This window comes from Sturnira hondurensis, unplaced genomic scaffold, assembly GCF_014824575.4.
Source record: "Sturnira hondurensis isolate 20B ecotype Veracruz unplaced genomic scaffold, ASM1482457v3 Scaffold0008196, whole genome shotgun sequence".
In the NCBI taxonomy this organism is placed as follows: domain Eukaryota; kingdom Metazoa; phylum Chordata; class Mammalia; order Chiroptera; family Phyllostomidae; genus Sturnira; species Sturnira hondurensis.
This window is the reverse complement of record NW_028080827.1, coordinates 4,670,883-4,686,207: the sequence shown is the minus strand read 5'-3', so window position 1 is coordinate 4,686,207 and position 15,325 is coordinate 4,670,883. Positions and strand designations below refer to the sequence as shown.

The following is a 15,325-nucleotide window of genomic DNA, read 5'->3' as shown; positions in this document are numbered from 1 at the left end:
TTCTGGGGGGAAAAAGTCAGTAACTCCTTCCTTGAGGATTGTTGTGAAGATTCAATGAGACACTTTCTGTAAAGGGCTCAGCACTACTTCTGGCACAATCAATGTGAGCTATTATTATTGTATTACTCAGTAGAGGATCGTTGTGAACGACCTTTACAGAGCAGTATTCTTGATTGCTGATGGGCAGGTGTAGTTTCTGTTGTTTCTCTTCCAGAGACCTGGACCAGTTTAAAGCCCCAGAAATGTAACCTGTTAGGACTCAGTACAGCTGGGAATCTAGAGACCCCAGGGTCCGTTGATAGGTGAAGGGCTGGTCTGTTACCAGCCAAAAGCAACAAGCCGGGATTGCTGTGGTTGTTTCCCTTAAGAGTGCCACCAGTTCAGGTTGTGAAAGCACTGTGTAAGAGGCTGGGGTTTTACAATCAGGCAAGACAACAAAAGTACCTTGTTTGTGTAGTTTCTTGTCGACTTTGGTGTTGATGTGTCTTCTGGGATAAAATAAAAACAAAGAAGTATTAATGCCTTCTCTAGCTCCAACACAATTTTAAGATTTTATATATCCTAAAATGTAATATATATATTATCTTTTCTTCTGTCAATATTTATCTAATACTGCCTTCTCCCCACAAGCTGAGATAATGCAGGGCCTAGATAGTTTGGCAAGAGAGTGTGGATTTGATATAATCATCAGCCTGAAGATTCCAGCTATCATCTAATGAGGTGGGAATTGGTTTGCCAGGTCTTGTGGAGAAACCCGGTGGCGTTCTAGGGTCAGCGATGGGTCGCTGGCCTTCTGGGTCATGCATGCATCAGGCCGACTGAGGCGTACCTTGGCATCCTAGTCGCGGTGAGGCCTCATCTCTCAGCTCCCTCCAGTCTTCATCAGGCTCCTCCCAAGCTCCCAGATCTCATTTCTACAGGCTGGGAGCAGTGGCAGGGGAGTGGAGGGCAGTGATTTCTTTCTACCTCATTTCTAGAGAACGGGCTCTTGGCACTCTATTGTATAACAGGTCTGAGAGCCCCCAAGTCACCTGAATACAAACTATATAGAGAGATATCCACACATACAGATGAACAGAGAATAGGAGAAAATCCCTTCATAGGTTCAAAAGCTCATTTTGTGGATGATTTTCTCTATTTTGCTCTTCTTGTTATGATATTATTTATGAAAAAAGACATTTAAAACTCAAGAGAAGGGATAAAACCGAATTCTCTCATCTGCAATGGGTGCTTCTCTTGATGGGGTTCTTTGAGACAGCAATTTTTCTCCAGAGGGTCTATTTCCATCAGCTTTAGTTAACTTGCACTTATTTTCTCTTCCTAGACTGGTGATGGGTGTCTCCCTGGGGGAAGCTGATTGGAAGCACTAGGGAAATTTGGTAACAGAGTTACGCAGGCTGAGCTTCGTAAATTCCTGGCTCCAAAAATCAGGCCCTGCTGATAAAGTGAGCTCCTGATGGTTCAGAAAGGACATTCCAGAAAGAACCTAGGTTTGGAGAACTGTGGACATGAGTCACTAACTTGAAAAATCCAGATAGCTTATAAACAAAACTTCTTAAGTGCAGGACAAAAAAACATTGAGTTGAAGGAAAATTTTCAATTTCAGATTATATGGCACTTCCGGATGGAAGTAGCAAAGATTTATTGTTTTTACAATAATAAGATAGTGTCCTCCAAAACAGATGAATAATTGGAATAGTTCATGAAAATAATCTGAAGGACATCATAATAAAGCTGGGAAGTTATTTCCTGTTTTAAGTTGGCTTGGCCTGAAGTCCTCACTGCCATAAAAGTGAATGTAGTGTCTAACTTTTTATCTGGCTGTCAGAGTCAATTTATGCTATAAACTCATTTCTCTGCAACTCACTCTTACCTAAGCCAGATTATTCACAAGGAAGTTTATAGTTGTTGATCTTTCATGGGGTTGATCTTACTACCCATAAATTATCTTTGGATATTATCACCTTCTATTTCTATTTTACCCATGTGCAACCTGTATTCTCACTGGAGCTGAGAGTTTGTTATTTAATTCTTCCATTTAATTACCTCTTCTCCTTCTTCTGACAAATGTCTGTCAGCTACAATGGCAAGCTCATTCATTCATTCAACAATCATTGTTGAGTAACACTGTTCTGGAGGAGTGTACACTCTGAGAAAGGACATAATTATATAAATAACTATACACAGCACACAAACGATTTAAGGCAGGATGTGGCACAAGCTAGAGGAATTTTGAGGAGGATTCTTTTCATCCAGGAAATGAGTTGCAAGATGGGAAAGATATGCTAAGTAAGAGGAACCGTATGAACAAAGTCAGGAGGAAGAACAGCACAGAATACATTTGCAGCAGACGGTGAGCCATAGTTGAAGTTTTGGGGCTGAGTAAGGTGCATGCTCAGAGCATCCATTTGGAATTGATAGGGGAACTCAAGAGTTAAAGATTGTAGCTTCAGTCTTAGTTGATAGGCTTCAGTGATTGGTGCATGTGGACGGTTGTTACTCCAGGATCTGGAATACATGACCTACCTCTGTGACTCCAGGAGGCTGACAAACAATTCCACCTTTGTGCCTAGGGTGTCTGCAAGCGGTGGACATGGTGTCTGAGCCGCTGTGTTCCGGGGGCGGGAGCACTAAGATGAGAAGTTTTATTGGAGGGTTTGAAAAGAGAAGTGACTTGATCTGATTTAAAATTTTACGGCTACTCTGGCTGGCTGAACAATTTTTTGCTCTGGAGATTCTGACTCAACTGGTTTAAGGAAGGGCCTTAGATTTTAAAGTGCGCCTGAAACCACCGCTCTAGAGGTTTCAATGTGTTCTCGCATTCAGTACTTTAACGTGAGTCTCTCAGCGGCCCTGTGCAATGTGTAGTTGGGGAAACTGAGGCTCAGAGAAGCTTAAGTGACTTTCAAAGGGCCATGGCCTGTAAGGGATATACCTAAGACATTCTGAGAAATTGTGGCTCAGCATTAATCATCCCTCGTCTCTGGTCATACAGGGTGGGCGTGGGGTGGGGGGACTGATGACCCATGAAGAGTACTGCTTTGAAGACACGTGATATCTACCTACCTACACCTCCAATGGGGAAAAAAGAGATGCTTCCCCCTACCTCAAGCTGCAGTGAGAGGCACTTTCAGGGAAACACTTGGAGAACTTGGTACAAGTCAGCTGGGGTCTGGGGGAATACAGGGACCTGGGATCTGATACTTCCCGAGAAACCAAAGGTAAACTAGACAGAGACAAAGACACTGGAAACAGGTTGTGTTTTTACCAATTGTGGATGCATAGTTTTTCCCAGGGGAAGGCGTACTGATGTTAGCAGTTTCCTTTGTTATGCACCACAAATAAGATGGATTAGTGGGCTGATAGAGGGATGGATAGATACGTGATAAATCCAGTGTGGCTAAATGTTCCCAGGGATGGTGGGAAAGAATTTTTCCTGAAGTATTTTATTTTATTTTAAGATTTTATTTATTTATTTGTAGAGAAAGGGGAAGGGAAGGAGAAGGGGAAAGAAACATCAATGTGTGGCTGCCTTTCCCACACCCCCAACCGAGGACCTGACCCAAAACCCAGGCATGCACCCTGACCAGGAATTGAACCAGTGATGCCCTGGTGTGTAGGGGGGCACTCAACCCACTGAGCCACACCAACCAGGGCCCTAAAGCTATTTTAAAAGGGGGTCTAGCTAAGAAGGCAGCAGGGCACCCAAGGGATCAAGCAGAGAATTGAACCCTCAGAGCCCAAGAGCTGAGGGCTAGGGCCATAGTAGGTGGTTTGCCCACAATGGCCTTCACACATGTCATGCGTCTGAGACACCTGAGAGGCTCCACCGCCCTTCCCACCAAAACCCAGACCTGTAGGAATCTAAATGTTGAATCAGTGAGTAGTTAAGGTGGAGGAGGTGGAGATGAAAAAGGGAAAAGATTTTAAAAAATGGTCTGTGCCTCGTCTGCCTCTGCAACCTTCTGGCCTGAAGCAGGTCTGAGCTTGGAAAAAGGAAAAGCTTTACCTTGAAATAAAATTGGCATGGCATTCACAAGATTTTACTCAGGACAGAAAAAAGAAGTATCCTCAGAGAATTTGAAGAGACAATGGATTAAATATACAGTAAATCTTGTGCATGCATCCTACTCAAACCTGCTTATTCATAACATGCACATGCCTAACAAAACCCATCCCTGAATGAAAGAATCCTGATTCATTGTCATATCACATGTCCATTTATTCAATAAATACTTACTGAGCACTTGCTATGTGCCAGGCATTGGTATAGGTAGTGGGGACATAACAGTGAATCAGATAAACATTTGATATAAGCAGCAAAGTTTTAAGAGCCACAGGGGGTAATGGTAACATTCTATATCTTGATTAAGATTTGAGTTACATAGGTACATGCATTTATGAAAGCCAGAGTTCAATATTTATTTACAGTTTTTTCTTTTGAGGTTCAATTTACATATAATGACATGCACACATCTTAAATACATGTTTGCTGGGTGTTGACAAATGCATGATCGTCACAGCCCTGCCTCCTTCCATTGTCAGCAGATAACCCTGCCTCCTACTTCACTGAGAAAATACAAGCCATGAGACAGGCCTTCCCTCAACTTACAAATGTATGTGCAGTCACATTATCCTTTCTTCCTTTTCTTCTGTTATCACAGGCAGCATGCTCCTACTCCCACTGGAGGCCAGTTTCTGCCCCTGGTTTTTATACCCTCTCCCCTTCTTCCCTCTCAGAGGCCTTGCTCTATTGGATCATCCCTCTCATCCCGAGCACACATTTCAAGGAATGAGCTGGATTCTCTCTCTTACCTCAGAGTCCTCACACACACCATTTGCATTTCTTGGAAATACTTTCCTACTTCATGTATTATAATTCTTACTCACCCTTCAGGTCTTTGCTTGAATGCTCTTTATTTAGATGTGACATCCCTGATGGTCTCTCCCACAGCATGGTAGAACCTACTGAACTTTCTTTTTCATGACACTCAGCTCACCTATAATTTCCTATTCTATGTATGACTTGCCCACAAGACAACCACTGTCTTGTTAACTGCTATACCTCCAGTACTTAGCTTAAAATCTGGCATATTAAGTACTTATTGTTATTCCCTGATGTGGTTCAGTGGACTGAGTGCTGGCCTGCAAACTGAAAGGTCGCTGGTTCAATTCCCAGTCAGGGTACATGCTTGGGTTTTGGGCCAGGTCCCCAGTTGGGGGTGCATGAGAGGTAACCGATTGACGTAGCTCTCACACATCAATGTTTCTCCCTCCCTTGCCTTCCTTGTAAAGTAAATAAATAAAATCTTTCTAAAAATAAACATTTATTGCTGAAGAAAATAATTAATGAAAATTTAATCATATCATCTGTACCATGTAGTATTTTTAAAATGTCTCCTTTTTCTTCATAGATTTTAATTTTTGATTCTAATAGCTATCACAATCTTTTCTAGGATTGCATTAAAAAAGAAGGGCCCTGTAGCATTTTGTTCTTATAATTCTGTTCTTTAAACTTATTATTTTTAAATTTTTACTTACTGATTGTTAGAGAGAGAGAGGGAGGGAGAGAGAGCGAAACATCGATTTGTTTTACCACTTACTCATGCACTAACCGGTTGATTCTTGTAGGTGCCCTGACGGGGAATTGAACCTACAACCTTGATGCATCCGGATGACGCTCTAACCAGCTGAGGCACCCAGCTAAGGCTTGTTATTAAAACTTAAATAAATTTCCTGTACATAGAAGATTCTCAATAAGATCTATTCCACAATCAGAACAATCCTGTTTTACGGAAAGATCCTTAGAGATTCTATATTTCAATTTCCTCGGAAAGAAAACCCAACTACTGCAGCATTTTTTGGACTGAATTATTAGTGCATTATTATTATTTAGGTACTTATGTCTAGAGACCACCCATGGGGAGACATTCTAAAAATTCAGAGTTCTTTCTATCTGAAAATTGTGAAGGCGATGATCATCAGTTAGTTTACCTGACTAAATCTTATAAAAAGCTCAGTTTTTCTATGCAAGCCTAAACTCATTCAGTATTCATTTATAGACACAAGGGACCTAACATTACATGAATGCTCATGCATGTAACACTCATACACACATGTGCCATTTAAACACATCAATATCTATACGCCTACTCATATAATTTGAGGAGGCGAAAGAGTTTTAAAAATTATTTAAAAATGAGAGATCTCCTTACAAACAGTTTCTACTGCCAGACTTGATGCAAGTCCTGTTGACCAACTACAGCATCTGTGGCCAGGTCAAAGTACATTATCAACCCAAGAACAGTTAGGGGCTTCACGGACCAGCCTTTTTCTGGAGTGCTATCCAAATAAAACTAACAACCTAGACTAACGGAAAAGGCAATTCAAGTCTTGGCCGATGTCCCCTGAACATGACAAAGAGTACACTTCTTAAAAATCCTCTTTCCCAGCTTGAATTTCCACACCCATCACTCCCCCAAACAGAAGTCACCTCTCCCGTCTCCTCTCACTTCAGCTACTTAATCTACTTATTCGGGTTCTTATTTACCTTCCTCCCGCGGCCCAGAACGCTTCCGGGAAGGGGCACAGGTCGGAGGGCGTGCCCGAGGGGCGCGCCCGGGAAAGCTGCCCGGCCCACCGAGTCCTCGGGCTCGGGGCAGCCCCCTTCCTCAGCGGGCTAAGGAACTGGAGATAAAGGAGCAACGAGTAAGTACAGTGCAAAAAATAACATCCCAGACCAGGCATAATTGTCTGCTGGGCGGTAGGATACCGACTGTGGGTAAAATTAGGGACTGTGAGATAGGCGAGATCCGTCTGGAGGTGAGCCTAGGACCCGGACCTGGGCAATGAATTATCTAATTGATAAATATTTGTGGATCCTTCTGACTGGTGTCTCTCGGGTAGCTGTTTGTCGTCTTTTCCTTTACAGTCACGGCTGCCTTTTAGCTGGGTAACCTAAGGATCATAATATGTCCAGGGGGCAGATAAAAACTCTTACAACTTTACTAAGAGGAGGTTTGGGATAATGACGTGGTCTCTGAGGTCCCTGAAGACTGGAGCCCGGGTGTCCTGGGTCCCAAGTGGTCCGGTACCCCTCCAGTTTAACAGTTCACAGGGCCAGTTTGTACGGTGCGCTGCGAAACGCTGAGTAGCAAGGGCACCTGCTCCTAGGACTGTGCACCGGGCCTCGGTCTCCGGGTGAGCCAGTCCGGGCTTCACTGGCGTCCGCTCAGGCCGTCGGCAGTGGCCCCGCCCACTGCCCCTCTCGGGGTCCCCCTGCTACTAGTCCTCCCTCGCGCCGCCATTTTCGGCTATGCCTTCCGCTCATTTCGACTCTTCTCGGCTTCCGTCCCAGATGATCCCTCCCCAGGGTGCCACCGCCTCCTCCATCTCTCGAAGCTGGAGCCTCCTCCTCTGCCAGTGGCGTAGCCGGACTCTGAGTCAGTGCCAGCCAACTAGGGACCGAGGTCCGGAGCCGGGTGTAGACCCGAGCGGGGGGCCATGGAGAAAGCGGCCCGAGGCGCTCTCCAAACTGACTGAGAGGGCCCGTTGCGGCTGCAGGCGCCATGGACCGAGCCCCAGCAGACCAGGTACGAGCCGGGGGCTGGGGGTCCCCGCTTCCCCCCAGGCGGGCCCACGTCTCTGAGCGCGGGCCCAGACGGCCAGAGACCTCGGGTTCTTGAGGGCGCAGACCTGCTTCGCCTGGGAGCCTGGAAGCGCCCCATCTCCTGCATTGTTCCTGATGCCTCGGGCTTGGGGATGTTTTTCATCCCTCGTTAGCAGCCCCCACTCCAGGCTGGGGACTCGCTTTTGCCCCTCCTCCCCAGATTGGTGAAAGGGGCCAGAAGCCTCCCGAGTTGTCCGTGCTTTCCCGAGATGGTTTATAACTTATAGGGAATCTACCCCCAACCCCTCCCCATTCTCTTCAGTTCTGGAATGTGTTTTTCAAGGTAGAAAGGTTTTTGAGGGCTGCTCACCCAGAGAGACTGTCCGAACGTGTGACAACTACCGAGGAAAAGGGTGTTACGGACTTTTTAGGTATCCGTTCCATTGAGCGAAGCATTGTTTTTACAGTGGTTTTGGGGAGGTGTTCCTTTTAATATATGAAATACTACCGTTTCTTTTTGCCTTTCTACCTAACCATTTTGCAAGAATTAGTGATTTTTTAAAATTAAGCTTGTATCTAAAGGGTATAGGTCCCAAAGCGTGAATTCATTTCTGATCCCAAACTTAGTCCGATTAATGTTCTGTTTTTAATTGCACCACCGAATTCTTGATTATTCATGTTAGTAGGTGCTGAAAATCAGGGCTTTTACGTTGTCATCACAACATAAAAAATAATCCAAGATAATGTTTCATTCCCGCCTCCCAAAGTTTAAAGTATTTTCCATTCTTGAGACCTCTGTGAAATGACATAAATTGAGGTCGAAGTTTTTTCACTACATTCCCCTCTATAGTGGAAGGCCTTGTCCAGTGATGAACTAGGCTAACAGATGAAGGAAAAGGAGAGATTAGCGATTTGCCTAATTATTTTACAAATGGATAATCAGCACGTTAATAAATTGAGACCGGGTTTCCCAAATTCCTCTGTATGATTGATTATATGTTGCTAATAAGAGCCAGTTTTGATTTTGAAATTGGGGTCTTTCTGCAGGCAAAGCACAGTTTCCTAGTTGTGTATATTTGTTTTTACAACAATTTTAATCATAAAAAAGCTTTATGTGAATATGACTCTGAAAACACAAATAAGTTTATGAAACAATACTTGTATTTAGCAAAGCAAAATTGATTGGAGCCTCTTGGCAAATACATACGGACTTTCCTGTTACTCAGAGTATTCTATATAAAGCCTATATCCAGTTTAATGAAAAACATAATTTTAAGGCATCTATTTAAAATGTCTGAGATTTCAAAGTCTGACAAGTGAATTGGAAGTTTTCTGGAATGATTTTCTTGTATGCATGTCACTAATGAAAGGGTTAAACATTTTACCATGATGCCAGAACTGTAACCAGTAAAGCTACCACCTGTATACTTATGGTTTCTTTCATCCTAGAGGAAATGTAATTAACTATTTAGATGGTAACCTGTGTGTGATTATCTTAACAGCAAGTGCTGTGAGGAGATTATTTGAAGTACAGAGCCTCTTCCTCTTTCATCCTATGTTTCCAAAGTCCACAACCTATTTAAAATCCTGTAGAAATTTAAGAATTAAGAAAAATGTAGTTTTCCTTTGAAAAAAATCCCCCCCACCTCAGTACTTCCTGCCTCTTCCCTATCCTAATGCCAGGTAGGAGAAAACTTTCAAATGGGTTTATGAAACCGAACCTTGTCTTCCCTTCACACCCACACTCAGAAGCTGAGATCCAGAAGAGCGGTGCTCCTTCGCCTGGTTGGTGCTGTAGGCAGTTAAGTTAGGTCAAGGGTCCCTGGATGGCCTGGAAAGCTGGTGCTTCATTTTATATTAGTATTTTTCTGGGGCAGGATTCTGATATTTTCATAATATTCTCAAAGGGATCCATTATTGAAAAAGGGTAAGAACTTAATGGTAGACTTAATGGTAGATTGGGGTAGAACTGAGATTCTTAGAACTGAGATCCTTAGAACTGAGATTTCTCAACTTTCTGGAGTTCTCCATTGTTTCCACTGTACCAGAGGAAAGTGGTGGTTTTCCCAGGTTATTAGGGATATACTTTTATATTTTTTATCTTTTTTAAAGTTTGTTTGTCAAATATTTTCATATTTATTTAAGATGGTATAAGGCAGGGGGCATGATGATGACAGCCCTCAACATGCCTGGCTCTTGAGTCACGCTGTTCCGATCTGGACGGGACTTTTATATTTTTTTACTACTGAGGTGAATTTAGGTAGGTAAAAATTATGAAAAATATGTGATAATGTGGGAATTTCCATTTTTCCTCACAAAAACGTTTGTTTTTTCATTTTAAACCAGTGTTGGTTTATATTCAGAATTCCTGGGACTGCCTACAGCATTATAACATACTCATTATAGCTGAAGTGGTTAGCAATTAATATAAATTAGGGTTTTTTTTAAAAGTACTTAATACAAACTATTGCATTTCATCTTAATCTGATCGAAACCCCTGCAATATTGCACAGTGTAATTTACTTAAAAATCTAAGTGTGTTTTGCCGGAAGGTATTCATATTGCTGTTCTTGGATTACCTCTTTTTTTAAAAAAATATATAAAATCTTTGATTAAGAGGGTAAACTGTATATTTTGTCAAGATTATAATAAAAAGTTGATCAAGATTATAAAAACTAAGTTACTGGGAATACATGCTAGATAATAGTCCTAATTGCAATAATGACTATGTGAAAGAATCTTAAAACCAGAGGAGAATTTCAGCAATAATCTCCTTTAGCAAGACTGTTTTAAATAAAAACAAGTAGCTTAATTTTAACTGCCAGAATTAGATGTTCTAAGAACAGATATGACTTGGTGTAATACAGTTTTTTGTCCTTTAAAAAATGCTGGTATATAAAGGGATGTGAAGAATAAATCATGGAGTTCATTTTGTTTATAAAAGCTCTAGTGTTTCTATTTTTAGGAAACTTAAGACAGTGTTCTGAGATTAAAAAAATATATAAGCAATGGCCTTAGAAGTAACAAGACACTTGAGGTTTATGGCCTCTTTTGTATTATCAAATAGTGTAAACATTGGCTCCATTTTTAGTATATCAACATTGAATAGGTTTTTTGAAAAACTTACAAAATTGTTGATTGCCAGTGTCTTTAATTCTTATAAAAGCAAATGTGTAACAAAAAGATACGATTTCACACAAAGTACAATTTACCAATAGATACAAGATTATCTGGCTTATAATTCTTCCCTTTAATGTGTAAACTTCAAATAATAGCACTGTAACTAAACATACTCTAAATAAATTACTACATAATGTAATACATAATACTTATAGTTTGTCTTTATAGATCTAAGCTAGTGATCTGTCTTAACAGATTTTTAAAATAATACTTTTATAATAAAGCAGTAAATAATTCTCATTTAGTGAAAATACCACTTGGAAAATTTAACAGCCATTTTACCCTAAACCCTTAATTCAAAGAGGAATTTAAAAAGTAGAACTATATGTTATTGAAAAGGTAATAACATACTATGTGTGAAAACCTATGAGATGTGGCTGAAGCTATACTCTGAGGCAAATGTTCAGTGTTAAACATTTTAAAGGGAAAATAAATATTAAGCATCAAAGGTAAGGAGTTGGGAGAAAACCCCACAAAACTGAAAAGAAATAAATGTAAAAACAATAAAGTAGATAATCCAAAACCTAATATTAAATTTAAAAACTGTGTTTTAGAAAAGTGTCATCATATTTTAATAGGATTAGATACAGTCTATTTTAAGAAAGGGGTAAATGTCTGGATAGTAAGGCAACTGGACAGAACCTAAGTTAAGTACTTTGAACTCTTGCAAAACATACGCATAACTACTGCAGTTTATTTTGGCAAGTGGTTTACTTTCAATATAAGCTATTCCAATAAGAAAACAATACAGCCAGTAGGTATTTTTTAAGCATTAAATTATTTTTTCATTGAGCAGACATTTGTTTTACCTTTGGCCATGACAGATAAAATATCTTAATATTTGATATATTTCTACCTTAACATAGAATGTGGAAGGTTTCCATGGCCATATTTTTTCTGTAGGTGTGTGGTACATAATTGGAATTTCACTGTAGGAGAGTGTGTTACTTTGTTCCAGTTCAGTTTTTGTAGTAAGTGGGTGTCATTCTTCTGTTGCTTAATCTAGGAAAATTATTTGCCCTCTTTTGGAGGTTCCATCTTAGAGCAGTTTAGTATACATTTCCTCCTGATACGACCTTAAGTAGGAATATTTGCACGTTTTCACTAAACCTGTCATAGGGGCTCTTTCCAGAATATGTGCTCAATGCATAGGTATTGAATTACATAAGCTGTCAGTGATCTGAATGTTTTTGTTTAATTAGAAACTCTTTTAGCCCTGGCTGGTGAGGCTGAGTGGATTGAGTGCTGTCCTGCAAACCGAAGGATTGCTGGTTTGATTCCAAGTTAGGGTACATGCCTGAGTTGTGGCCCTGGTCCCCAGATAGGGGCATGCAAGAGGCAACCTATCACTATCTCTCACACATCAGTGTTTCTCTTCCTTTCTCCCCCTTCCCCTCTCTCTAAAATAAATAAATGACATATTTTTAAAAACCTCTTTTAAACAGATTTTTATTGTTTCAGGTTTGAATAAATTATTGGATTTTCTAGATTATTCACATCAAAGAGGTTTTATTAACATTTGTTTTAATATATGCAAAATTTTAATTAACATGGGACTGTTTTCAAATACATGTTTGTGGGAAATTACGATTTTTTGTTAATTTGGAAAAATGTAAAATAATTTCTGAGAAAGATAATTTTACTACATAGTTTTTTAAACCAAGTAGTATAGCAATATGTTCTTTGTAGTTTAAACTTATACCATATCTGTATATTTTTTTGCTTTAAGAAGACAGCTCTGTGCTATAAAATTTGTGATTTCTAAAAAATAGATTTTGGCAAAGGTAGAGAGACCAGACACCGAAATTCAAACTGAAGAACATTGTATGAAGTAAGTAGTCTAATTTTCTCATAATGTTTTTGTTTTCCACTATGTAAGACATTTTTCTTTGGTTTTATACAAATACTGCCAAAACCTGTTGCTTACTTAACATATTATCTGTATGGGCTTTATTATGTGAAATTTTAAGAATAGCTTGGGGTCTCAACAGTACTTTTCAGGCCTGAGATCGGCAGATGCACATTTTAATGTATGAAACTGAAGGCCCAGAGCCACAGTAAACAACTTTTAAAAACCGTAGGGTTGTAACTCTAGAAGAAAGTTTGCCAGTCTGTTCCTTGCAGTGACATCTTCTGTTTGTACAGCTGCTGACTGTACAGCAGCTTCTCTTTTTTGCTGAACACAAAGGATCATTTTAGTGTTTGTGAATTTTATTGTTGAACTCTGATACCAAGAATTGCACTTAGAGTAGAAACGAATTCAAACTTTAATATTTAAGGCTATAGAGGGTGGGCAAAAGTAGGATTACAGTTTCTGAGTACACAGAACAGTTTATTATTGTATTAGTATTTACTTACTTGTTATTGTATTATTAATTATTAACCTGTCTTTGCCCACTTTTTTATACTGTGTATTTGTAGACATTAGTTATAATTTATGCATGATACTTTTAGAACAGTGGCTTCCCTAAGTTCCTAAAATTATTAAATAAAAGTACAGATGAAACTGGGTATTAAAAACTTGGAACTTTTGACTTGAGCAAAAATTCGAATTTGTTGTTATGAAAGTAATTTATGATCTAGTATTTTTTGAGGCGGGTGTCAAGAAAAGTGCTATTTAAAATTTTTTATTTCTTTATCATTAATGTTGCTTCTTTTTTCACATTAGACAGAGAACTTGATGTAACCATATTCCTTACTTTAAAACAAATCAGTGTCTTCTTGTCCAGATTTATAAAACTGTTCAGAGTTCTCATATGTTCAGGAGGACTTTTGATTTTAAAAACTTCTAAAAAGTTATGTTTTTAGTATAGTTAAAGTGTGACTTAAGTTTTCTTATGTATACGTATGAACTGCATAAAGCGAATTTCAATGATCTGTGCCTTGTTGAAAAATTGGTTTTCCTTAGTAAGGAAACATTTATTATCTTGATTATTTTATGCCTCATACAAACAAGTTTGGTGTTCTAGTGACTAACATAGTGAAAATTACTGACTTATTCTATTAATGTTTGAAGTTTTTGCCTGCTGTGTTGACCTGCAAGAAATTGAGTTTAGTTCACAGATATTTGTAAGTAGAGTTACTGCATCTCCTTCAGAGAAAAGTAGACTTCAAAGTTCAATCAGATGGGAGGAAGGATAGTGCATTAGTACTGCAGTACAGCTCAGAGCATTTTCTCCTTCTCTCCCTTTTTACAAGCACTTCCGAATTTACATTGGAATCTTTTTAGGAAAAAAAACTTTTTGAATTAAGGCTTTATATTGAGTATATCAAGTCTTATTTTTAGATTTTCTTGGATTTTTTCCTGAGTAACATGCCTGGAATTGATTCCAAGAACTGTGCCTTGGTGAGAGCTTCTAATAAGTGCCATTCTGCCATTCTGGTGTGTTTGTTGGAGAAAAGTTCTTTTTAATGGCTACATTTTTAAAATTTGTTGTTATAAATATAACAGATGCAGAAGAAAACAGCCTAAACCCAAGGTACAGCTAAGTGAATTAATGTAAGGTAAATACTTTGTACAGTACCTTACCTTACCTTTGTAACTGTCACCCAAGTTAGGATATCGACCTTTGCCAAGCACCCCAGAAGCTCTCCAGGAATCTCCTCCCACTCACAGCTCCTTCTTTCCTGACACTAATTCCTATCCCGATTTATGGATCTTATCTACTTTTCTGAATTGTTTTGTCACCCATATGTACATCCTTAAATACTTTAGCTTTTTAAATATGTCTTAAATCTCTAGATTTATTGTAAGATACAAAATAGGCCCTGGCCTGGTAACTCAGCTGGTAGAGTGTCATTTTGATATGCCAAGGTTGCAGTTTTGACCCCTGGTCACAACACATACTAGAATCAATCAGTGAATGAATAAATAGGTGGAACGACAAATTGGTCTTCCTCCCTCCCTCCCCCCTTTCCTCTGTTTCTGCAAATCAGTTTTAAAAAGGAAATAGGGAATAAACTAAAATGGAGTACATATTCTGAATTATTTTAGTTTGCTCAGTTTGTCTCCTGTGAAACTGAAGTACTTATTTTTTCCCTGGTTTAAGTGTGAACCAGAAGTTTTCTTCCCCTTATGTATTTTTTTAAAAATTCATCTTAGATATTTTCCTTCCTTTTAATTTTACCGTACTAATGTAATTTCCTGAAATGGGCAGAAAGAGACTTTTTTTAGACTATTCTAACGAACATAATTATCCTTCAGAATACTGTTTAATGATTTCTCTCCCCAAAACAAAATTAATTAAAAACACATTGATTCATATCTGAAGGGCTAGATTTCATACCATCGGCTTTATTTTGGGACTTTGAGGTGTGACTGATTTCCTTGTACTCTTGATTGTTTTAACAGCTTTGATTACATAAAATGTGAATTTCATAGAAATGTAGTAGCCTTTGATAAGTTTTTTCCCTGTTTTATTTAATGACTTTGTCTAATCATATTTAATTATTTTAACTTGTTACATTCCATTAGATGTTTTGTGAGTACTGACTGAGACCTAAGTATTGTTTGTCAAAACTGACTTGTATTGTTGT

General features: G+C 39.2%; 1 protein-coding gene across 1 annotated transcript in view; it reads left to right on the top strand.

Moving 5' to 3' along the window:
* Positions 1 to 6,621: 6,621 nt before the first annotated feature.
* SECISBP2L (SECIS binding protein 2 like) overlaps positions 6,622 to 15,325 on the top strand; it is a 45,804-nt gene continuing 37,100 nt past the window's right edge. Inside the window, exons 1-2 of the mRNA XM_037054591.1 lie at positions 6,622 to 6,708; positions 7,358 to 7,592. Coding sequence (XP_036910486.1) covers positions 7,569 to 7,592 — 24 coding nt within the window. The 5' untranslated portion in view covers positions 6,622 to 6,708; positions 7,358 to 7,568. The remainder of the gene's footprint in view (positions 6,709 to 7,357; positions 7,593 to 15,325) is intronic.